Source organism: Ciconia boyciana, chromosome 25 (genome assembly GCF_034638445.1).
Source record: "Ciconia boyciana chromosome 25, ASM3463844v1, whole genome shotgun sequence".
In the NCBI taxonomy this organism is placed as follows: Eukaryota; Metazoa; Chordata; class Aves; order Ciconiiformes; family Ciconiidae; genus Ciconia; species Ciconia boyciana.
Window position 1 is genome coordinate 310,945 of NC_132958.1, and position 22,578 is coordinate 333,522.

A 22,578-nucleotide genomic window follows, 5' to 3' on the forward strand; every position below is an offset into this window, starting at 1 on the left:
CGTGGGTGTTGCTGGTAGAAGCTGTTGGGTTTTGCCTTCTGGTGCAGCCTGGTTTTTGGGGTTGCCTTGACTTCTCTCCTGGACACCGCTGCACACGGCAGCTCTTGGAGCCCCTCTTCCCCACACCGGGAGAAGGGTTTTGCCCTCAAAAGGGCGGCCAGGGATCAGCGCTGGCTTTTACTCGCTAGCGGTGGATGTTGTGGTGGAAGGAGGTGAGCTGTAGGTGGGTAAGGTCCAAGGCAAGCTGGCTGGAAATGGGAATGGCATCTTCCTGGGCTGTAATCCTTTGGCTTTGCATTAGAGAAGGATGTGCTCTGGGTGATCGACAGCTGAAAATAAGGCACTGGGGGTGATCCGGTGGGCTGGGGAGAAAGGGAGGTCCTGGCCAGTGGGATGGCAAGTGTTAGTCCCTCTTCTTGGAGTTGGCGGCCTGCGTGCGCTTTTTCAGCCACGCCACGTCGATGTAGAGGTTGCGCTTGAGGACAGCGCTGGCGCAGACGAGGGCTCCTTGCAGGGCTCCCACGAAGCCGCACAGGAACAAATCCTGCCCTGGAAGAGAGCGGGAGGCGGCGATGGCAGCGGCTGCGGTGGGGACCCACGAGCAGCCTGTGCTCTCCGTCCCCAACTGATGCTGCTGGGCAGCACCGTCCCCAACCGCCATCCCCCTTCCCCACCTTCCAGCTGCCCCCTCGCCAACCCTCGGGACTGAACCCACGAAACCCCTCCCTGTTTGCCCCCTGCTCTCTCCCCAGCAGGGAAAGGGCCTCATCCTGCCCAGCTAAAGCGAATCAGTGCAGGGCAGGGAGACCACGTCCCAGAGGAGACACGGCTCTTTGCTGTTGGGACGGATGCGCTTCAGCACCCTCCCTCCAGCGGCTCTTGCGTCACCCCATGGCACGTCAGCAGCTTGTCCTCTTATTTCATTGCAGGACTGAAGGGGTTTTTCCCCATTCCGGCTTCCCCAGAGGCGTCCTCATCTGAGAACATGGTGTCTGCGTGGTGGCCGTGGTACCTGTCAGGTAGAGGTTGGGGACAGCCGTCTGCGCCCTCATGGTGACAATGGCTTCAGCTTGCAGGCGGGCGATGCTGTGGTCGATGCCGTATATCTCCCCCCTGGGGCTGGCAATGTAGTGCTGGTTGGTGAGGGGCGTCCCTCCGGAGATGTACTCGATCTGGGGGGGACAAGGGGACAACGTGGTCTGCATGGGGTAGGCGCGATGGTGTGAGGTGTCTCATTGTGCTCCAGAAAGCTGGGTTTGTGGGGTATGGGCTGGAACGGGTTTCCTTGCAGACCCTTGGGTGGAGGTTCTGGCCAAGTTTGGTCCCAGGATGGTCCTGGAGGACCCCTTGCACCATGTGTGGTCAGGAGGCAGCAATGATGGGTTGATGCTGGACCTCATGTCCAGCAGACGCGGGACCCTACTCCTACGTTTGCGGGATGGGGCTGGGTAGGCAGGACCCAGGAGAGGAGCTGGAGGACCCGTAAACCCCAGGTTTCCTCACCCTGTCCTCGATGCGAGGGTAGAGCTTGAAGACAGCCTGCATGATGGTGTCCACAAAGGTCGTCTTCAACTCCTCATAATCATCTCCCCGCTTATTGACCTGCTTGTCCTTCCATTCCTCAAACCACTCATATTTGGCGAAGGTCACGATGGCCAGCGTGGATTTACCTGCAGCAGGACAAGGTTGGGGCGGTTGCCCCTCTGCCCACCCTCATGCCACCATTTCACTGCCACAAACCCAACCCTCCCCATGCACCTGGGATGTCCCCAGGTCTTTGTGGTCCCATATCCTGGTCCAGTTATCTTGAAGACCGCTTTCCATGAGCAGTCATCAAACAAACCAAACCCCAGCAAGAGTTTTCAAGCCACTTCCAAGCGTGTGTGGTTGGGTTTCAGCCTTTACCTGGGTGCCTCGTTTCCCAGGTGGGGTCCTTGGCTGACGGGCAGGTGACAAACACTAGAGGGATGTTCTTGGCAGCTTCTTCTCTAGAAGAAGCCAGGTAGCGATTCATTCTGCAGAGAGATACGAGGATTTGAGGTGGGTTTTGATGCAAACCTTTCCGTGAATACTTGCTATGTCCGAATCCCCATGCAGCAAGGATCTGCCAAGAGTGTTTTCTGAGTCACCACCGAGGAATTAATCTCCTTACGCTTAATGAAGCATGCCTAAGCTGAAGCCAAACCTACATTTCATCCAGGTCATTTCCTGGGTACATGAAGTAGTTGGTGGGCTCCAGCCCCAGCTCTTCCCTTGAGCCATTAAGACCTACGAAGACGGTGAAACTCCCTTCACCGTGTGTCACCATGCGAAGCTGAGACTGGATCTCTGCGATATGGAGGGAAGAAGGGGAAAAATTAGTATTTTCTGGGATCCTCAGCTGCGGAGAAGTGGTTTCTCCTAGAATAAGCCCCACTCATATCTATGTTGCTCCCATGTTGGCTTGTAAAACTGATTTACCTCGAAACATCCCATGTGTGCTCAAGGGGTGGGATGGCAACTCCTGCAAACTGTGAGGAAGGCAGCAGCGCTGCCATTTCCTATAGGGGATGCTTTAGGGTACCCTTGGCTTGAGCTTTTGCTGGTTTTAATGACCATCTTGGATTCAAATGCGCTCCTGCTCTGCCAGCGTTGAATGCTTGTAGACCAGGACCGCATCATTGCCCAGAAAGCTCTCGCCCAACCATGCCCCTTCCCACCCAGCTGTGCCCCTTCCAAACCAGCAAGAAGATTTTGTGGCAGCACTAAACCCGACTTTAAGTGGACATCTCGCCAACTTTCACACATTTGGGGGCACTACGCCGTGGGTTTTAGGGAAACCAAGCAGCAAGCCAGTGCTTTGCCAACTGTATGGCCGGTTTTGGCAAATTAATTTAGGCTTGATTAAAAACCCTGCAAAGAAATGTATGGCCAGGGATGGTGTTTGGAATGCCGCAACACAAATGACAGGTTTTTGCTGATGTCTAAGAAGTGATTATGAAGAAGCCGCTTTTTGATGTGGCTCAGAGGATAATGCTGTAACGCCAATGAAACCCAACGCTGCCGTGTTTTACCAGGCAACGCCCGCGCCTCCGCCGGCAGGAGCCGTTCGTAGGTGTTGAAGATCCCGGCGTCCGAAATGATAATGGGAGCGAAGACGTTCACCAAATCTTGGCCTTTCTTGACGCTCACGCCTGGAAGGGAAAGGCGAGGGGGGGAGGGACGGATCTGGGTAAAAGCAACGCTGCGGCAGGGAGAAGCCGCATCCCGTGCCGCCGCTCACCGCAGGCTTTGCCCTGGGAGTCCAGCAGGATCCTCTGCACCGGCGCCTTTCCCAGCACGTTGCCTCCAGCTCTGCGGATAACGGGGATGGTGTGGAAGGCGATTTCCCCAGCCCCACCTTTGGGGTACCACGCGCCGTCGAGGAAGTGGTTCACCAGGATGCTGTGCATGGAGAAGCCGGCCTTGGAGGGGACCACGCCTGAAAAAAGGGGCAGCGTAAGGTAAGTTTGTGCCGAATCATGGTTTTGTGGCTTATCCTGAAGTTTTTACGCTGAGGAATGCCCTGTCCTCAGCCGGACACGGTGCTGTAAGGAAGGACGGATGCGGGTGAGAAACGATGGGTCATCGGTACCCGGAGGAGCAGGGAGGGCGTCAGACGTGGGTGGCCCTGTGGCAAAGCCCGTGGCTCTTTCACAACTTGGCCTGCACCCACTGAACCGGCCGAGTTATGGGGGGGCCACAAGCAAATCCGTGGGGCGGATGGGAGGAAGGGAAGGGGAAGGCTCAGGGCGAAAGGGTTACGGTGAGGCTGGAGCGGTGGGTGCCAGCGCGCGGTTAAGGGTGGGTGGATGTCCCCTTGCGTAAGAGGAGTGATGCCGCCACGCCGTGAAGCCGAAGGATGCGGAGGGAAAGAGATGAAGGCAAGCCACAGGGACATGGGGACAACCAGCCGCCGGCTTGGGGACAAGGATGCTGGCAGAGCATCCATGCAGGCAGCATCCCTCGCCCAGAAACCGCGACAGCCATCACGCTTATTAAAGCAGAGAAAAAGGGGGTTTCTTGGGGTTTTTTTTTGTTTCTAAAGGGTTTAACTTCACCTCCACAGCTCCCCGGAGCCTCCTGGCTACCTACCGTAGGTGGGGAAGATGTAGCTCAAGACGGCCCTGAGCTCGCGGTTGGCGGTGAGACCATCCACCACCTCCTTCAGGTTGCGCGACGTCAGCCGGCAGAAGGGGCTGAGCCACGGCAGCAGCCGCGAGCGGCACAGCAGCGTGGCCAGCACCCGGGGGATCATTTTCAAGACGCCCATCAGCACGGTCCCTCTGCTGACGCTCTGCGGGAGGGGAGGCTGCTGCTGAGCATTCGCCGCTGGGTGGGCTGCGGACAGCCCCGGGGTGGGCTCGCGAGATGCTCCAAAGCATCTTTTTCCCCTTAAATTTATTGCTTGGCTGGCAGAGAGGTGACAGCATCTCTTAAGCACCGCATCCCAGGGAGCTGCGGGCAAGGGGAGCACCTGCCCCCCCCAAAAAAACTCCCCTGCAGCAGAGGCTCCCAGCCTTTGCAGTGGTTTCAAAGCATAAATTAATTAACGCTAATTTAGCACCGTTTTGATAACGATTGCAATCACTCCGCTGGCTGGGAGGACCCGGAGCATCATCCCACGGCACTCGGGGGGGGGAGTGTCGGGGCTCGCAGGGGTCCCAGCACATCCCGTGGGACCACGAGCGGGGTTAAAACTCTGGGTGCAAGACCGAGTTTTTGAGGCAGAAAAGGGAGATTTTTGACGTGTTTCCCAATGCTTTTGGGCCCGGGCAGGGGCAGGTTGTGCAGCGCCGTTATTCTCTGTAGTTGCCCAATATCTGAGTGTCGGGGTGGGGGAATCCCCGCAGAGAGGGACCGGAGCCAAAAAAATCCCCCCACCTCATCCCCGCAGCAAAGCTGAAGCCCCCTCTACCTTCACCAGCCGCTCGAACTCATCGATAGCGGCCCCCTCCCCGGGAAACTGCTCCTTCAAGCCTTGGAAATATTCCTTCTTCCCCGAATAGATGCGATATGTCCTGCCGCAGCCGGGCTCCCCCAAAACCACGGCGTCGTAGACAGCCGGCAGCCGAGCCCACTCCAGCTGCCCCTCCGTCAGCTGGTCCACCATGAAGCGGGTGTTGGAGCCCTCCTCCATCTGCCCCACGTAGTGGATACCTGGAAGATGTATTTTTGGTTTATTTGGGGGTTTTTTCCCTTTTTTTTTTACACCCCTGGGAGGCACAGGACCCTCCTTTTATTTCTCCGCCCTCCCCAGCAGCTCCGTACGGAGGGGAAAGGGAAAAGCCGGGAAACGTCTGCCTCCCATTGTAGGTTGAAGGGAAAACCAAGCGCTCGCCGCCAGCTTTTTAAGCAACTTTTGGCAATTTTACTACAAATTGATATTTTTTTCCCCTCTATATTGCTGTCAATAATTAATCCTGTGCAACTGGGGGAATGCATGGAGCTGGACTTTGTCTTGCTGGAGGGAGTTTGTTGAGGGAGATGTGCCCTGAGATGACATGCCCCAGATGAGGGGTTCCATAGGGGCTGAGCCGGGTACAGGGAATTCCGTAGGGGTTTGGTGTTACAGCGACAGGGCGCGACCGGCGGCACCTCATCCTTCAGCAGGAGGATTTTGGGGCGAGGGAAGGTGTGTAATATCACGTCACTCATGCAGAAAAAGCGCTTGTATAACCCAGGGCGGGTGCTGGGGACGCCCACTCTGGGTCCCCACGGGTGTTATGGGTGTAGTTCCCACCACAGGCATCCCTTCCCTCCCCTCCCCGTGCCCCACCCTGCGGCTGAGCCCCCCCACGATGAGCCAGGGGTGAATTTGGGACCCCAAATGCCGCTGGGGGCCGTACCGGTGTCGAACTCGAAGCCCTTCTCGCTGAAGGTGTGGCAGCAGCCCCCCAGCTTCCCGTGCTGCTCCAGCACCAGCACCCGCTTGCCCACCTTCGCCAGCAGCGCGGCAGCCGCCAGGCCCCCGATGCCGCTGCCCACCACGATGGCATCGAGCCCCTCGGGGACTTTATCTGCCGAGAAAACTGGGGGGGGGACACACAGCATCCTCAGCGGTGGGGTGTGGCACCCCCCGAGTGGGCGCATGGGACCCAGCGGGTGGCCCCGAAACCTTGCTGGGGGGTGATGGCTCTCGGGGGGTGATGCCACCACACTGGGGGATGCCACGCCGGGGGAGATGTCACTCGGGGGGTCATACAGCCCCAGGGGTGATGCCTCTCGGGCGGGTGATGCCGCCCCGGGGTGATGCTGCCCCGGGGGTTGATGCCGCGCCGGGGGGTTAATGCCACGCCGGTGGGTGATGCCACACAGGGGGGAGATGTCACTCTGGGGGGGTCATACAGCCCCAGGGGGTGATGCCACCCCGGTGGGTGACGCCGCCCCGGGGGGTGACGCCGTCCCGGCAAAGCGCAGGGATGGGGGTCCCACCGGAGGGTGCCAGGCTGCCGGCGAGCGGCGGGGCGGGGGGACCCCCGTACCTGTCTTGAGGACCGTCTTGCGGGCAGCCTTGTCGGTGACGAGCGGGGCGGGCGGGCGCCGGGCATCGGCGGCGAAGGGGCTGGGGCCGCCGCCCGCAACCCCCAGGAGCCGGGCGAGGAGGAGGAGGAGGAGGAGGGCGAGGAAGAGCAGCGCGTACGGCCACATGCTGCTGCGCCCGTCTGCCGGCGCGGCCCCGCGGGGAGCCCCGCTCCTCCCCGCTCCGCCCCGCGGGGAACGGGCGGGCGGCACCGGGACGGCCCGGGAGGGGTCGGGGGGCGGGCGAGAGCTGGTACCGGGCAGTGGGAGATGGCACCGAGTACTGGGAGCTGACGCTGGGCACTGGGAGGTGGTGTTGGGAAGTGGGAGCTGGCACTGGGAGCTGGCACGGGGCACCGGGAGGGGACACGGGCACTGGGAGATGGCACTGGGAGAGGACACTGGGCACTGGGAGATGGCACTGGGAGACGGCACTGGGCACTGGGAGATGGCACCGAGTACTGGGAGAGGACACTGGGCACTGGGAGATGGCACTGGGAGAGGACAAGGGGCACTGGGAGAGGACACTGGGTACTGGGAGATGGCACTGAGTACTGGGAGATGTCACTGGGCACTGGGAGAGGACATTGGGCACTGGGACATGGCACTGAGTACTGGGAGAGGACACTGGGCACTGGGAGATGGCACTGGGAGAGGACACTGGGTACTGGGAGATGGCACCGAGTACTGGGAGAGGACACTGGGCACTGGGAGATGGCACTGGGAGAGGACACTGGGCACTGGGAGTGGACACTGGGTACTGGGAGATGGCACTGAGTACTGGGAGATGTCACTGGGCACTGGGAGAGGACACTGGGCACTGGGAGATGGCACTGGGCACTGGGAGATGTCACTGGGCACTGGGAGATGGCACTGGGCACTGGGAGATGTCACTGGGCACTGGGACATGGCACTGGGTACTGGGAGATGGCACTGGGCACTGGGAGATGTCACTGGGCACTGGGAGAGGACACTGGGTACTGGGAGATGGCACTGGGAGAGGACACTGGGCACTGGGAGATGGCACTGGGCACTGGGAGATGTCACTGGGCACTGGGACATGGCACTGGGTACTGGGAGATGGCACTGGGAGAGGACACTGGGCACTGGGAGATGGCACCAAGTACTGGGAGAGGACCCTGGGTACTGGGAGATGGCACTGGGCACTGGGAGGGGACATTGGACACTGGGAGATGGGACTGGGAGAGGACACTGGGTACTGGGAGATGGCACCGAGTACTGGGAGAGGACATTGAGTACTGGGAGAGGACACTGGGCACTGGGAGAGAACATTGAGTACTGGGAGAGGACACTGGGCACTGGGAGATGGCACTGGGCACTGGGAGAGGACACTGGGTACTGGGAGATGGCACTGAGTACTGGGAGATGGCACTGGGCACTGGGAGAGGACACTGGGCACTGGGACATGGTACTGGGAGAGGACACTGGGCACTGGGAGATGGCACCAAGTACTGGGAGAGGACACTGGGTACTGGGAGATGGCACTGGGCAGTGGGAGAGGACACTGGGCACTGGGACATGGCACTGGGAGAGGACACTGGGTACTGGGAGATGGCACCGAGTACTGGGAGAGGACACTGGGCACTGGGAGATGGCACTGGGAGAGGACACTGGGTACTGGGAGATGGCACTGAGTACTGGGAGATGTCACTGGGCACTGGGAGAGGACACTGGGTACTGGGAGATGGCACCGAGTACTGGGCGAAGACACTGGGCACTGGGAGATGGCACTGGGCACTGGGAGAGGACACTGGGCACTGGGACATGGCACTGGGAGAGGACACTGGGTACTGGGAGATGGCACCGAGTACTGGGCGAGGACACTGGGCACTGGGAGATGGCACTGGGCACTGGGAGAGGACACTGGGCACTGGGAGATGGCACTGGGAGAGGACACTGGGCACTGGGAGAGGACATTGAGTACTGGGCGAGGACACTGGGCACTGGGAGATGGCACTGGGCACTGGGAGGGGACATTGGGCACTGGGAGATGGGACTGGGAGAGGACACTGGGTACTGGGAGATGGCACCGAGTACTGGGAGAGGACATTGAGTACTGGGAGAGGACACTGGGCACTGGGAGATGGCACTGGGAGAGGACACTGGGTACTGGGAGATGGCACTGGGAGAGGACACTGGGCACTGGGAGAGAACATTGAGTACTGGGAGAGGACACTGGGCACTGGGAGATGGCACTGGGAGAGGACACTGGGCACTGGGAGAGAACATTGAGTACTGGGAGAGGACACTGGGCACTGGGAGATGGCACTGGGCACTGGGAGAGGACACTGGGTACTGGGAGATGGCACTGAGTACTGGGAGATGGCACTGGGCACTGGGAGAGGACACTGGGCACTGGGACATGGCACTGGGAGAGGACACTGGACACTGGGAGATGGCACCAAGTACTGGGAGAGGACACTGGGTACTGGGAGATGGCACCGAGTACTGGGAGATGTCACTGGGCACTGGGAGATGGCACTGGGCACTGGGAGGGGACATTGGGCACTGGGAGATGGGACTGGGAGAGGACACTGGGTACTGGGAGATGGCACCGAGTACTGGGAGAGGACATTGAGTACTGGGAGAGGACACTGGGCACTGGGAGATGGCACTGGGAGAGGACACTGGGCACTGGGAGAGAACATTGAGTACTGGGAGAGGACACTGGGCACTGGGAGATGGCACTGGGCACTGGGAGAGGACACTGGGTACTGGGAGATGGCACTGAGTACTGGGAGATGGCACTGGGCACTGGGAGAGGACACTGGGCACTGGGACATGGCACTGGGAGAGGACACTGGGCACTGGGAGATGGCACCAAGTACTGGGAGAGGACACTGGGTACTGGGAGATGGCACTGGGCACTGGGAGAGGACACTGGGCACTGGGACATGGCACTGGGAGAGGACACTGGGTACTGGGAGATGGCACCGAGTACTGGGAGAGGACACTGGGCACTGGGAGATGGCACTGGGAGAGGACACTGGGTACTGGGAGATGGCACTGAGTACTGGGAGATGTCACTGGGCACTGGGAGAGGACACTGGGTACTGGGAGATGGCACCGAGTACTGGGCGAAGACACTGGGCACTGGGAGATGGCACTGGGCACTGGGAGAGGACACTGGGCACTGGGACATGGCACTGGGAGAGGACACTGGGTACTGGGAGATGGCACTGGGCACTGGGAGAGGACACTGGGTACTGGGAGATGGCACTGAGTACTGGGAGATGGCACTGGGCACTGGGAGAGGACACTGGGCACTGGGACATGGCACTGGGAGAGGACACTGGGCACTGGGAGATGGCACCAAGTACTGGGAGAGGACACTGGGTACTGGGAGATGGCACTGGGCACTGGGAGAGGACACTGGGCACTGGGACATGGCACTGGGAGAGGACACTGGGTACTGGGAGATGGCACCGAGTACTGGGAGAGGACACTGGGCACTGGGAGATGGCACTGGGAGAGGACACTGGGTACTGGGAGATGGCACTGAGTACTGGGAGATGTCACTGGGCACTGGGAGAGGACACTGGGTACTGGGAGATGGCACCGAGTACTGGGCGAGGACACTGGGCACTGGGAGATGGCACTGGGCACTGGGAGAGGACACTGGGCACTGGGACATGGCACTGGGAGAGGACACTGGGTACTGGGAGATGGCACCGAGTACTGGGCGAGGACACTGGGCACTGGGAGATGGCACTGGGCACTGGGAGAGGACACTGGGCACTGGGAGATGGCACTGGGAGAGGACACTGGGCACTGGGAGAGGACATTGAGTACTGGGCGAGGACACTGGGCACTGGGAGATGGCACTGGGCACTGGGAGGGGACATTGGGCACTGGGAGATGGCACTGGGAGAGGACACTGGGTACTGGGAGATGGCACCGAGTACTGGGAGAGGACATTGAGTACTGGGAGAGGACACTGGGCACTGGGAGATGGCACTGGGAGAGGACACTGGGTACTGGGAGATGGCACCGAGTACTGGGAGATGTCACTGGGCACTGGGCGAGGACACTGGGCACTGTGAGATGGCACTGGGCACTGGGAGGGGACACTGGGCACTGGGAGATGGCACTGGGAGAGGACACTGGGCACTGGGAGAGGACATTGAGTACTGGGCGAGGACACTGGGCACTGGGAGATGGCACTGGGCACTGGGAGGGGACATTGGACACTGTGAGATGGCACTGGGAGAGGACACTGGGTACTGGGAGATGGCACCGAGTACTGGGAGAGGACACTGGGTACTGGGAGATGGCACTGGGCACTGGGAGAGGACACTGGGCACTGGGAGAGGACATTGAGTACTGGGAGAGGACACTGGGCACTGGGAGATGGCACTGGGTACTGGGAGATGTCACTGGGCACTGGGAGATGACATCGGGCACTGGGAGCTGACTCTGGGCACTGGGAGCTGGTATGGAGCACTGGGAGCTGGCACTGGGAGCTGGTATGGAGCACTGGGAACTGACTCTGGGCACTGGGAGCTGGTATGGAGCACTGGGAGCTGGCACTGGGCACTGGGAGCTGGTGCTGGGAGCTGACTCTGGGCACTGGGAGCTGGTATGGAGCACTGGGAACTGACTCTGGGCACTGGGAGAGGACCCTGGGTACTGGGAGTGGACACTGGGCACTGGGGGGTGGCACTGGGTATTGGGAGATGGCAAGGGGCACTGGGAGATGACATCGGGCACTGGGAGCTGGTGTTTGGCACTGGGAGCTGGCACTGGGTACTGGCACCGGACACTGGTACCGTGCTCTGGTCCCTGCACCCCGTGCGCCGGCGGGCGGCCGCGTTCCCCGCGGTCTGACCCTCCCGCGCCGCCGTCGGCCGCCCCGCGCGGGGCCTGCCGGGCGCTGTAGTCCCGTGCCCCCCGGGGGGCGCCTGCGCGGACTACATCTCCCGGCATGCAGCGCGGCCGCGCCTGCGCACTGCGCGGCGGCGGAGCGGGGCTGGCGGACGGGCTGGGAGGCCCCGCCGCCGCTTCCGGTGGGCGCGGGGTCAAATGGCGGCGGGTCAAAGGGCAGAGCGGCCCGGTGGGGCGGGGCGGGTGATGGTCGGGGACCGGGACCGGGACCGGGACCGGGACCGGGACCGGGACCGGGACCTGCGGTGGGGTCAGGCCGCAGGAGAGGCCTGAGGCCTCCAGAGGGGCTGCGGGGCCCTGAGGGGCCGGGGGGCTGTCACCCCCCGGGACACCCTCCCGGGGCCACCCGTCCCCGCCACCTGAGGCTCCGCCGCGGCTCCCGCCGAGGGGGGAGGCCGCGTTCTTCCCCGCAGGGCATGAGCGGAGGCGCCGGGGGCTCGGAGCGGCCCGAGGAGCGGCAGCGTGTCCCCCCGCCCGGCAAGTCCCTCCCCGTGCGTGTCAGGCCTGAGCCCTGCCCCTCGTGTGTCCCGCCGTGCCCCGGCCTCTGGGCAGCACCCCTCGGTGTCAGACAGCACCCCCAGACGTTACCGCTTTATTTCTCCCTTTACGTCCGTCTAAAATGATCTTTCGGGGTACGGAAAACGATCTTTCCGTTACCTGGGCTGGTAACGCAACGCAAACGCGCCCAAAGGGGTCTGCTCGAGAGCTGAGCCGCCCTTCCAGCCGGCTGGCGCAGTCCTCGGCCTGCGCGCAGAGGACGGGGTTGGTTCCCTGAGGGAAGAGCTCAGGATTTCGGGGAGCGGTTGGTTTTCTGGGTCTGTTCCGGTGGGTGACGGCTGCGTCTCTCTCTGTCCCCGCTTAGATCTCGGCTCTGAGACAAAACGGTCTCCTGCAGGCTCTCGTGCGGGGAGCGGAGCAGCCCACGGGCACCGGTAAGCTTTTCCGCTGCTTCCTTTGTATCGATGGCGTTGTTTCCTGGTGGGGGAAACGCCTGGGGAGCTCGCAGGGAGCCCGAGGAGCCCAGCGCTGGGCTCACAGGCAAATCGCTTTGGCTCCGGCTTGGCAAAGCCTTTGCCTCGCTTTGTCCCAGGTTTGCCAAGGAGAAATCTCGCAGCATCTCGGGAGACTGGTCAGGGTTTCTCCCCAGAGACGGGGAAATCCTGCCCCGAGGTGTCCTGAGCAGCGCTGGGGGAAGGGAGCAGACACCCGCCGGGGTCTCCCAGCCGACTCTAACCTCCGGCGTGCCTTTCTGTCGGCAGAGATCAGCGAGGAGCTGCGGCGAGCCCAGGAGGAATGGGAGGCTGTGGAAGAGATCCAGTCAGGTACAGCTGAGGCCAGCGGTGCCTGGGGGCTTGTTACAGAGTTGGGCAGAAAAGGCAGAAAAGGTCGGGGCAGGGACCTGGGTCCCAGAGGGTGGGAGCGGGTGGGTGTGCAGCTGGGGGGCATTTTTGGGGTGGGGGAGAGAGCTGGGGAAAGGGCTGAAGCTCGAGGGGGGGGGAGGAGGCGGGAGACCCGCTGCCTTCCCCCAGCTCCCCAAGTCTTCGCCCTCCTGCCATGTCGGAAGCTGGGAGCGAGCTCCCCGTGCCGACACGGCCTCTCTGGCCGGAGGTGGGAGCTCGTTTCGGCACCAGGAAGCTGGAGCGGAGGGCAGGGCTGATGCCGGGGGGGGGCTAACGCTGTGCTCTACCTCCCTGCAGGGCTGGGGGGGACGTCGGCCGGTGCTGCACCCCCGATCTCCTTCAACGAAGCGCTGCAGTACTTCCAGACAGCCGACCTCTCCGAGTGCAGGGTACGGGCAGGGCCCCGCGCTCTCGCCCTCTCCCGGGGGTAGTTTTAGTAAGTAGGAGAGGGGAGTGTGGCAGGACAAGCGCAGCGCTCCCCTCTTTCCCTTCTGCCTTCTCTCGGCTTAGCTCTTCGCGTGATCCCGTCCCTCCCGGCTCGCCCACGGGGTTTTTTTCCTGCCCGATTCCCCGAGGGACCAGCCCTGATCGTTTCTTCGCGTGTTTTCTCCTCCGCAGAAGAAGGTCCGGGCGACGGTGCGCAGGCAAGGCCTGTCTGCTCTGGTTCGCTTCCTCTTCGGCCCTCCCCGGCTCCAGCCGCAGCTGCAGGGAGAGCGGGAGCTGGCTCTGGCCATGGCGCAGTGTGAGTGTCCCCTCTGCCCCAACGCGAGCCGCCGGCCCGGCCGGTGTCACCTTCATCCTGAGCGCTTCGTGGGAGGCGACTCGAGGGGGGCTCAGGGGTGTAGTGGGGTCTCTGCCCGCTTACCCTGTGGCAGCTGCTTGTCCCAAAGGACACGTTCTCCGTCTCATTTGCTCCCCTGCTGCAGACATACTCACTTGTTTTGGGGGAATGATGGATCTCTTGATCCCTTTCCGTCGTGCCACGGTAGCCGTTCCACATGTAGACCTTGACGTGGCACCGGGCAGGCGCTCCACGGCTCTACAGCCCTTCCCGCTCCTCGTTTTGTGACCAAAACAAACGAGATGTGAATCCTCCCGGTACCTTGGCGTGGGGTGTGTCGTTCCTGGCTGTCCCGTGGTGGATTGCATGTGCCGAGCACACGGAAACCCCTCGCCTGTGGCTTGCGGTTGGCCATGGTTCCCTGGGCAGCACCGCTTCAGCCAGCAAAACTTCATGTGATGCCTGAATTGTCCATTACCCCCACGCTCATGCAACACGCAGGCATATTATTTGTGTCTCTGCACCTCTAAGGCTTTTTTTTTCCCTTCCCTTCTCCCCTCCAGCAGGATAAACGCGGCCGGGACGTTCTCCTTGTCACCATAAGCCATTCCCGGCTGCGGGATTTCATTTCCAACCGGACTCTGGCTTTACCCTGCAGCTGGCGGTGGTTTCTTTCCCCACCGTGTCTCTGTGCCAGTGTTCAAGGGCAGCGGGGCAGGGGTGATTTTGGGTGCCGAGGGGTGTTTTTTGGGTGCCAAGGAGTGTTTTTTGGGTGCTGAGGGGTGTTTTCTCTCTGCCAGGTGGTTTGGATGATAATGAGAGAGTGCACATGAGAATCCTGCAGACCATTTACAAGAAGCTAACCCGCTCCAGGTTGGGCTGCCCGCGCTACGGCACGCACTGGGAAGAGCTCGGCTTTCAAGGTAGGGCAGAGGGAGAGACCTCTGGGGCAAACCTTTGCCGAGAGAGCTCGCGCTGGTCCCGTTCCCTCCTCCGGAGGTGGGATCCAGAGGCAGCGCAAAGGGTTTGCTGCTCGTTCCCTCTCCCTTCCCGCAGCCGCTGTCCCTGCTGCCATTTCATAGAATCGTTTAGGTTGGAAAAGACCTTTAAGATCATCGAGTCCAACCGTTAACCTAGCACTGCCAAGTCCCCCACTACACCACGTCCCCAAGCGCCACATCTACACGGCTTTTAAATCCCTCCAGGGACGGTGACCCAACCCCTTCCCTGGGCAGCCTGTTCCAATGCTTGACAACCCTTTTGGTGATGAAATTGTTCCTAATATCCAATCTAAACCTCCCCTGGAGCAACTGAAGGCCATTTCCTCTCATCCTATTGCAGGTCCCTCAGCCGCTCCCCATCAGCCTTGTGCTCCAGACCCTTCCCCAGCTCCGTTGCCCTTCTCTGGACACGCTCCAGCCCCTCAATGTCTCTCTTGGAGTGAGGGGCCCAAAACTGAACACAGCATTCGAGGCGCAGCCTCAGATCAACACCCCCGCCCAACTTGGCGTCATCTGCGGACTTACTGCGGGTGCGCTCGATCCCCTCGTCCAGCTCGTTCACAAAGATATTCAACAGCACTGGCCCCAATACCGAGCCCTGGTTTCGTAGCAGATCTGTCGCTGCCCCAGCCAGCTGTCACAACCAGTACAACATCTGGACTGGTTGGCCAGATAACACCAATACCCGCTGCCACAGTTGCCCCTGTCCAGCTGGCGTGGGCATAACAAGAAGTAGTTGGTGTAACCGCTTTGCCCGGGCCATTAATGCTCTTCATTATCTCTGCAGCTAATGAGCCGTCTCCGGAGGACTGGTTTATTAGCGAAGCGCAGGTCAGGGCTCTGTCACTAAGGTTGCGTCACAGGTTGCTTTCAGCCTCGGCTGTGTAAGAAAAACAGCGTGATTAAAGCTGTCACATGCGGCTTCGCAGGAGTTTTCGGGCTGGTTGACTTGTGAGTTAAATAGGCTGAGTTTTAATGAAGCCTAAAACCCTCAACAGGAGGGGAATGGCTCCCGCTCCTCCGTCCTGCCGAGTACACAACTGGTTTTAAGCGTTAGTTTAGCAGCCAAAAGTGCCCTGGGGTGGGTAGAGCTTGGAGCTACTAATTCCTAGAGAAGGTACAGGAGTGGGTGCGTGGGTAGGAGAGCAAGGGCTTGTTAATGCCCACGTGAAAGAGGCTACGGCACCCGTTCGGCGCCGGTTAGGGAAATTCCCTGAAAGCTTTCCCTCAGGATGTGGTTCCTGAAGGGAATCACTGGGACTCCTCTGCTCTCGCAACACCAGGACAGGGTATAAACAGCCCGTGGAAGCGAGGAGGTGACCAGAGAGCGACTCCGGGCTGTCCCTCGCTTCACCAGGCTCTCCCGCCCTTCCAGGCGCAGATCCCGGGACTGACCTGCGAGGGACGGGGATGCTGGGCTTGATGCAGATGCTGTACTTTGTCATGGATCCTCAGACACTGCCTCTAGCTCAAGAGATTTTCAGGCTATCCCAACACGAAACGCAGGCACGTCCTTCCACCTTCTTTGCTTGCTCCCTGCAGTGGTAGCTACCCGTTTATTCCTAATGCTCGGGGAGGGGGAAGCACGAAAACCTTCTCTTCTAAGGGCTTGACTTGGTTTTTGCGGCTTAATCCCCCTCGCGCTGGTGAGGGGAGGAAGGTTGTCCCCAAAGAGCTGAGGAGCTCCGCTCAAAGGCTGGAGCCAAAGTCCAGGTGTTGGCTTTAAGCTGGGAATGAGATTTTAGCATCCTGGTGGAGATCAGAGATTTGCTCCCGGGATCCTGGGTTGGAGCTGAACCTGCACAGTTTAAAAGGGCCGGAGAAGCGGGCGAAGAGCAGCGCGGCGTGAAAATGGGAGTGAGCGGAGCCTGTCTCCTTAAACTTGGCATTTTGGTCTCTGATTTGGTTGGGTTTAAGCCTGGATATAAGCTCGGCTTGACCCACAGCATCCATCTAAGCCTGTATCCGTAGTAGTATTATCCTGCTACATGGATCTGTCGCCTGCAGCCGCCATCCCGTGGGTTTGGGGCTGCGCGGGTGCGGCGTAAAAGGGCTGGAGGTGTTGTCTGGGTGCCTCCGCGTGCCGGAAGAGAGGAGGCTTTTTCCAGCCGAGCCGCGATGACGCTCCTTCTCTTGCAGAATTTCCCCTTCTGCATCATGTCCGTGAACATCACCCGCATCGTCATCCAGGCCCTGAGGGAGGAACGTCTCTCCAGGTGAGACCTGGAGCGGCCGACGGCTCCGTAGCCGGGCTGGGTGATGTTTTTGGGACCTCGAAGGGCATCTGTCGCTCGTTCCCATGGAGCGGGGTCCCTCCCCGGCGGCTCCCTCGGCTGAGCCCTTCTCCGTCCCTTTCAGGGAGTGCAACCGCCGGCAGCAAGTCATCGCCGTGCTGAACGACCTGTACGCGGCGGCCTTTCTGCGGCTCTACCGCGTCTGGAAATGGCAGCACAAGACCATCGCCGACTCCGGCTTCCTCCTAAAGGGTGCGTTTCCCCGCGCTTTCCCCTCCTTTCCCAGCTGAGGAAAATAACCCGAGGCCCGGAGGACGAACCCGGTGCGTTCTCAGCACGTCCGTGTCCTGCTGAGCCCAACCCCACGGGGTGTAACGCCCAGAAAGCCCCAACCGTTCATCGTTTATTCTTCACACCGAGATTTTCAGCAATTTTTAACTATCCGAGTGCCCTGTGGCGTGGTTTTCCCCCCATTTTGCATCTCAAATCTTAAAGATGAGCACCTGGGGAAGCGCCCGCCGTGTTCAGAGGGGTGCTGTGTCTTGGTGGCTTGAGGCGGGTGACAAAGGGGGACGTTTCTCGCTCCCATCCCGCAGTGCGGTTGCGTAAGCCCTGTTTGTAGTGCGGGGTGTAAGCAGAGTCACCGACAGCGTGCTTTTCCCAGTGAGCACTAAATTAACCGGCAGGGTTATTTACTCCGGAGGAGACTGATGTCAACAGAGCCGCTCGGATGCGCCGTGCTAATGGCTCCCTCTTAAAACAGGGTCCAGCTGTCACGGTCTGGCTCCGCTTCGATCCGCTTTCCATCCCGGGGGGATCTTGGGGGAACTTAGGCTGACACTGAGCTCGGCCGGGGGTTTTGGTGAGGAGCTTTTCGTGCTCTCTCATCCTGAGCAAAACATAATCGTGCCGAGGGGCACGATAATCCCCTTTCCCGAGGGGATACATTGGGACACCAGAAATAATATACAGGTCTGTATATACACTCTCTGTCCTCACGTGTTTCCCCCTGACCTCCCCAGAGCTGGAGTTATCCACCAAAAAGAAACCGAAGCAGCTCCTGAAATCCCTGGAGGCCTACGTGAGCCGAAGCCCCATGGCAGACGGCCTTCAACAGCCGTCCCCTCCCTCCGCCTCCACCGGCAGCAGCCGGGCCGGTGAGGAGATCCACTTCACGGGCGTTTGCGACCTGCAGGTTGAGCTGGAAGGAGAAGCCCGACTGATCTGAAACGGAGGGAGACGCGCCGCAGGGAGCTCTGCTCGCCGCCCCGCTCTCGGAGGATGCCTGGCCGCCGTCGCCTCTGGTCGGGGGGCTCGGGAAGGGCCCTGCGGGTCGAGGTGGTGGACGCAAAGCGATGGGAGGTGGCCGCTGCCCTGAGAAGCGCAGCGAGAGAAGGGTCTGGGACTGAGCTGAGGGCGGTCGGGAGCCTGGGACGCCATCGAGGGTAGATTTTTGCCCTAAATCCCCAGAAAGGGTGGCGCGGTCCTTCCCCCTCTCGCCCCGCAAGCTGCGGTGTCGGCATTGCTCGGGGCTGCGGGAGCGAGCCGCAGGATTTGACCCTCTCCAGGCAGAAATCTCCAGGAGCAAAGGAGAAAAACGTGGCGGAGTGGGTGGATTTTATGAGCCACCAACCTCAGGCTGGGATAGTCCCGTCTGTCTGTCTCGAATCTGTGCTCCCGTCTTTCTTTACCCCCCACAGGAAGGTTTAGCGATGCTCCAGGCGGAGCTGGAGCACGGCGACACGGCTCCTGAATCAAATCGTGGCTCCGGCAGCACCTCGGGAGGGTTTAAAACCCCCCGCTCCGGGCTGCGGCACCTTCGTTTCACCTTGATGGTGGGGTCAGAGGGGAGAGCACGAGCGCAGCCCCGTTGCTGGGGCAGGGGGGGCAGCTCGTCCCCCCAGCTTTGGGGAGCCTCCCTGAACTCCCCCCGAGGCGTTACTGTGCATGTCAGCGCCTAAATAAGTTAATAAAAGGAGGAGAAAATGTTTTCCTTGGCATAACGGAGGCTTTCGGACTTGGATTTGCTTCTGGTTTCTGCGCTGGGGTTGGGGGGAGAGGGTTTCTGCTGGCGGAGGGCAGCTCCGGAGAGCGGGGAAGGGTGAAGCGGGGTCTGGGAGCCAACTTTGGGGCTCGGCAGCAGAAAAGCTGCTCCGGAGGAGGGAAACCAGGGTCGGATTCTGCCCTGCGGTGAGATGACGCCGAGAGCACCGAGGCGGGGGGGGGAAAGAAAAATCCCTCCCAGCCTCCGCGTCTGCAAGAGCAGCTGCTTGATTTCAGGAAAACCTCTTGTTCCAGGGGAGACGGGCCTCTTGCTCGCAGGTTCTCTGAGGCCGAGGTGCGGTTTCCCAACACGCTCCCTCCTTTCCCAGCCCTCTGTGCCTCAGTTTCCCCCTTTTACGAAATCCAAATTACAGCCCCGTCCCTGGGTGAGGCTCGGGGACGAGCTGGGAGCAGTACCGGCCGCTCCGTGCCTGGGAGCGGGTGCTTAGAAATGCTCCGAAAGCATCTTCAGCCCTCAAAAGAGGGGAGAGGGAAAAAAAAAATCCCCAAAAGCCCAGCGCTGGAGAAAAAAGGTGTGTTTGAACAAGAGAAGCGAGGAGCTGGGGGGATAAGAGCGGTGCATCGCCAAACGGCCCCCGACGGCCGCCTGTGCCCTTACCCCCGTGGAAAGGCGATCGCCTTCGTGGCAGCAGGGCCGGAAAATGCTTCCCCCGGCCAAAAAAACCCACAATAAATGGGCAAAAAGGAGCCCGGTGTCGGGCTTTTTTCTCTCCCAATCCTGAATTATTGCATAAATTATTTGGAGGTGTGGGAGGAGGAGGGTGGGATGGGGGCAGCGGGGCTCGGGGGGCGAAGAAAAGCACCTTGGGGGTGGTTTTGGGGGGACGAGGGGAGCGGGGAGGTGGTGGGATGGGGAGCGCGGCCTCGGCTCCCCGGGGATGGAAGAGGGAGATCCCGGCGGGGCTGTTCCCACCGCCGCCTCCCCGGGTGCCTGGGCCGGCGAGGATGGGGGTGCTGGGGGGTGTGGGTGCTGGGGAGGGGAGGCGGGTACCGGGGGGGGGTGCTGGGGGGGGACGGAGGGGCTGGGGAAGGGATCGGGGAGGGAGGGGGTCCCAGGGAGGGAGGGAGGGGGTGCCGGGGAAGGGATGGGGTGCTGAGGGAGGATGCGGGTATCGGGGAGGGGGGGTCCGGGGAGGGAGGGAGGGGGGTGCTGGGGAAGAGGTGGAGGTGCCGGGGAAGGGACACGGATGCCCGGGAGGGACACCCCTGGGGGGCTGGGAGCCGCGGGGCTCGGGGAAGGAGCGGGGGAAGGAGCGGAGCCCGGCCGGAGCCCGGCCCCGCCGGCGGCCGCGTGTCCCCCCCGGTGCCTCCCGGTTCCGCCCCGGGGGCGGCGGCGGCGGCTCAGCCCCCACCCGCGTCCGCTTAAAACCCCGCGGAGGCGGCGCCCGGCAGCGCAGAGCCCGGCGGCAGCGGCACCGGCACCGGCAGCGGCAGCGGCACCGGCACCGGCAGCGGCAGCGGGGAGCGAGGCAGGGCGCAGGCAGCGCGGGGCGCGGGCAGGGCGGGACAGGGCGGGGTGCGGGCAGGGCGCGGGCAGGGCGGTGCGGGCAGCGTAAGGGACCGCGGGCAGCACGGGGCAGGGGGCTCGGAGCGGGCAGGGCAGCGGTGCAGGCAGGGGAAGGCAGGGCTGGGGGCGTGGGCAGGGAAAAGCAGGGGTACAGGCAGGGCAGGGGCGCAGGCAGAGGTACAGGCAGCACGGCAGTAGGGACCGCAGGCAGGGCAAGGCAGGGGTGCAGGCAGCAGCAGGGACCAGCGGGCAGGGCAGGCAGCCCGGTGGGCAGCATGGCAAGGGGCACCGGTGCCCCCCAGCACCCCGCGGCCTCGTCCTCCCGCACCCCGGGGCACCGCTGAGCACCGGCAGCCGGACCCCGCGGCCGGCGGGACCATGGAGGGCCCCGAGGGCGGTTACTCGGTACAAGCCACCGCCGCCATCGCCGCCGCCATCACCTTCCTGGTGCTCTTCACCATCACGGGCAACGTGCTGGTGATCATGGCCGTGCTGAGCAGCCGCTCGCTGCGGGCGCCCCAAAACCTCTTCTTGGTGTCATTGGCGGCCGCCGACATCTTGGTGGCCACCCTCATCATCCCCTTCTCCTTGGCCAACGAGCTCCTGGGCTACTGGTACTTCGAGAAGACGTGGTGCGAGATCTACCTGGCTTTGGACGTGCTCTTCTGCACCTCCTCCATCGTCCACCTCTGCGCCATCAGCCTGGACCGTTACTGGTCGGTCAGCCACGCCATCGAGTACAACGCCAAGCGGACGCCGCGGCGCATCAAGTGCAGCATCCTCATCGTCTGGACCATCGCCGCCGTCATCTCCCTCCCGCCCTTGGTCTATAAGGGGGAGAAGAAGGTGGCGGCGGGGGGGCGGCCGCAGTGCAAGCTCAACGAGGAGGCCTGGTACGTCCTCTCCTCCAGCGTCGGCTCCTTCTTCGCCCCGTGTCTCATCATGATCCTCGTCTACCTGCGCATCTACCTGATCGCCAAACGCCGCCACCGCTCCCGCCCCGCCGGCACCAAACCACCGGGATCGGTGCCACCAAACGTCACCCCCCCAGCCAGCGCGGACCCCCCGGGCACCTGCCCGCCGGCAGACAGGACCTCGCTGCTGAGCCCCGAGGAGCCCCCGACATCCCCCAGCCCCGGGGCAGGGACGTCCCCGCAGCCCGGGGGACGCCCCAGGGACACCTTGGCCACCGGGACGGGGCGGGTGGTGTTGGCACATCGGCCGCCAGCATTGAACCCTTGGAGGAGGAAGACTCAGGTCAACCGGGAGAAACGTTTCACCTTCGTCTTGGCCGTGGTCATCGGCGTCTTCGTCCTCTGCTGGTTCCCCTTCTTCTTCCTCTACAGCCTGGGCGCGCTCTGTCCCCGGCGCTGCAAGGTCCCCGACGGCGTCTTCCAGTTCTTCTTCTGGATCGGTTACTGCAACAGCTCCCTCAACCCCGTCATCTACACCGTCTTCAACCAGGACTTCCGCAAGGCTTTCCGACGCCTCCTCTGCCGCTGCAGAGCCCCGACGCCCTGGTGAGGGGCTCTGGCCACCCCCTTCCTCCTCCTCCTCCTCCTCCTCCTCCTCCTCCTCCTCCTCCTCCTCCTCCTCCTGGCTGCGCTCGCTGCCTGGGGCATCCCTTGGGTTTGGGGGGGGGCTTTGAAGCCCCCCAAAGCGATGATGGGTTCCCCACCTCCCCCCCGCTGCCAGCGCCTGCCCGCCTGCTGCCTTCTCTCGCTGCCAGATTTCCCTGGGGACCCGGGGCGGGGGGCACGTGCCACCGCGCCACAGCCCCTGTCCCCAAGGCCGGTGGCATCCCAGCAGAACCCTCCCCAAGGCGGGGCTGTGGCCTTTTAACAATAAAAGATATTTTGTAATAAGAAAAAATGTCACTTTTTGTCAAGGGAGGGGCGTGGGGGGTTCCGGGGGGTGTCCGTCCCCCCCATCCCTGGGGACCGTTGGGGACAAGAGCCGTGGCCCATGACAGCCGGCAGTGCGGCCGGGAGGAATGTGTGCCGGCGGAGCGGGAACATGATGTCTGGGAGGGGGTGGTTATTTATGGCAGCGCCCGGGAAGGAATAAATAATAATAATTTAAAAAAAATCCCTAAACAACGCCAAAGAATAAATCTCTGCAGCTGCCGGCCCCGAGGGTGTTCAAC

At 61.9% G+C, this 22,578-nt stretch overlaps 3 protein-coding genes across 6 annotated transcripts; 2 read left to right on the forward strand and 1 right to left on the reverse strand.

Moving 5' to 3' along the window:
• Positions 1-277: 277 nt before the first annotated feature.
• On the reverse strand, positions 278-6,669 carry RETSAT (retinol saturase). The gene is made up of 11 exons (XM_072846196.1): positions 6,504-6,669; positions 5,868-6,050; positions 4,937-5,178; positions 4,114-4,315; positions 3,263-3,460; positions 3,054-3,173; positions 2,190-2,328; positions 1,906-2,015; positions 1,504-1,670; positions 1,013-1,172; positions 278-549 (listed from the first exon to the last, which is right to left on the reverse strand). The coding sequence occupies exons 1-11, from the start codon at positions 6,667-6,669 to the stop codon at positions 404-406; spliced, it is 1,833 nt and encodes a 610-aa protein (XP_072702297.1). The 3' UTR covers positions 278-403.
• Positions 6,670-11,479: 4,810 nt separating this feature from the next.
• On the forward strand, positions 11,480-18,869 carry ELMOD3 (ELMO domain containing 3). Of its 4 annotated transcripts, none has more exons than XM_072846198.1 (11): positions 11,480-11,567; positions 11,859-11,936; positions 12,308-12,377; positions 12,705-12,767; positions 13,143-13,234; positions 13,464-13,587; positions 14,427-14,549; positions 15,985-16,133; positions 16,767-16,843; positions 16,986-17,113; positions 17,884-18,869. In XM_072846198.1, the coding sequence occupies exons 2-11, from the start codon at positions 11,862-11,864 to the stop codon at positions 18,087-18,089; spliced, it is 1,107 nt and encodes a 368-aa protein (XP_072702299.1). In that variant the 5' UTR covers positions 11,480-11,567; positions 11,859-11,861; the 3' UTR covers positions 18,090-18,869. The 4 variants fall into 4 exon arrangements, with proteins under 4 accessions (XP_072702299.1, XP_072702300.1, XP_072702302.1 ...); XM_072846199.1 differs by having other exon boundaries at positions 11,525-11,567; positions 11,833-11,936; XM_072846201.1 differs by lacking the exon at positions 11,480-11,567 and having other exon boundaries at positions 11,605-11,936; positions 16,003-16,133.
• Positions 18,870-20,604: 1,735 nt separating this feature from the next.
• On the forward strand, positions 20,605-22,012 carry ADRA2B (adrenoceptor alpha 2B). The gene has a single exon (XM_072846126.1). It carries the CDS (start codon positions 20,811-20,813, stop codon positions 21,954-21,956), a length of 1,146 nt encoding a protein of 381 aa, XP_072702227.1. The 5' UTR covers positions 20,605-20,810; the 3' UTR covers positions 21,957-22,012.
• The last annotated feature ends 566 nt before the right edge of the window (positions 22,013-22,578 follow it).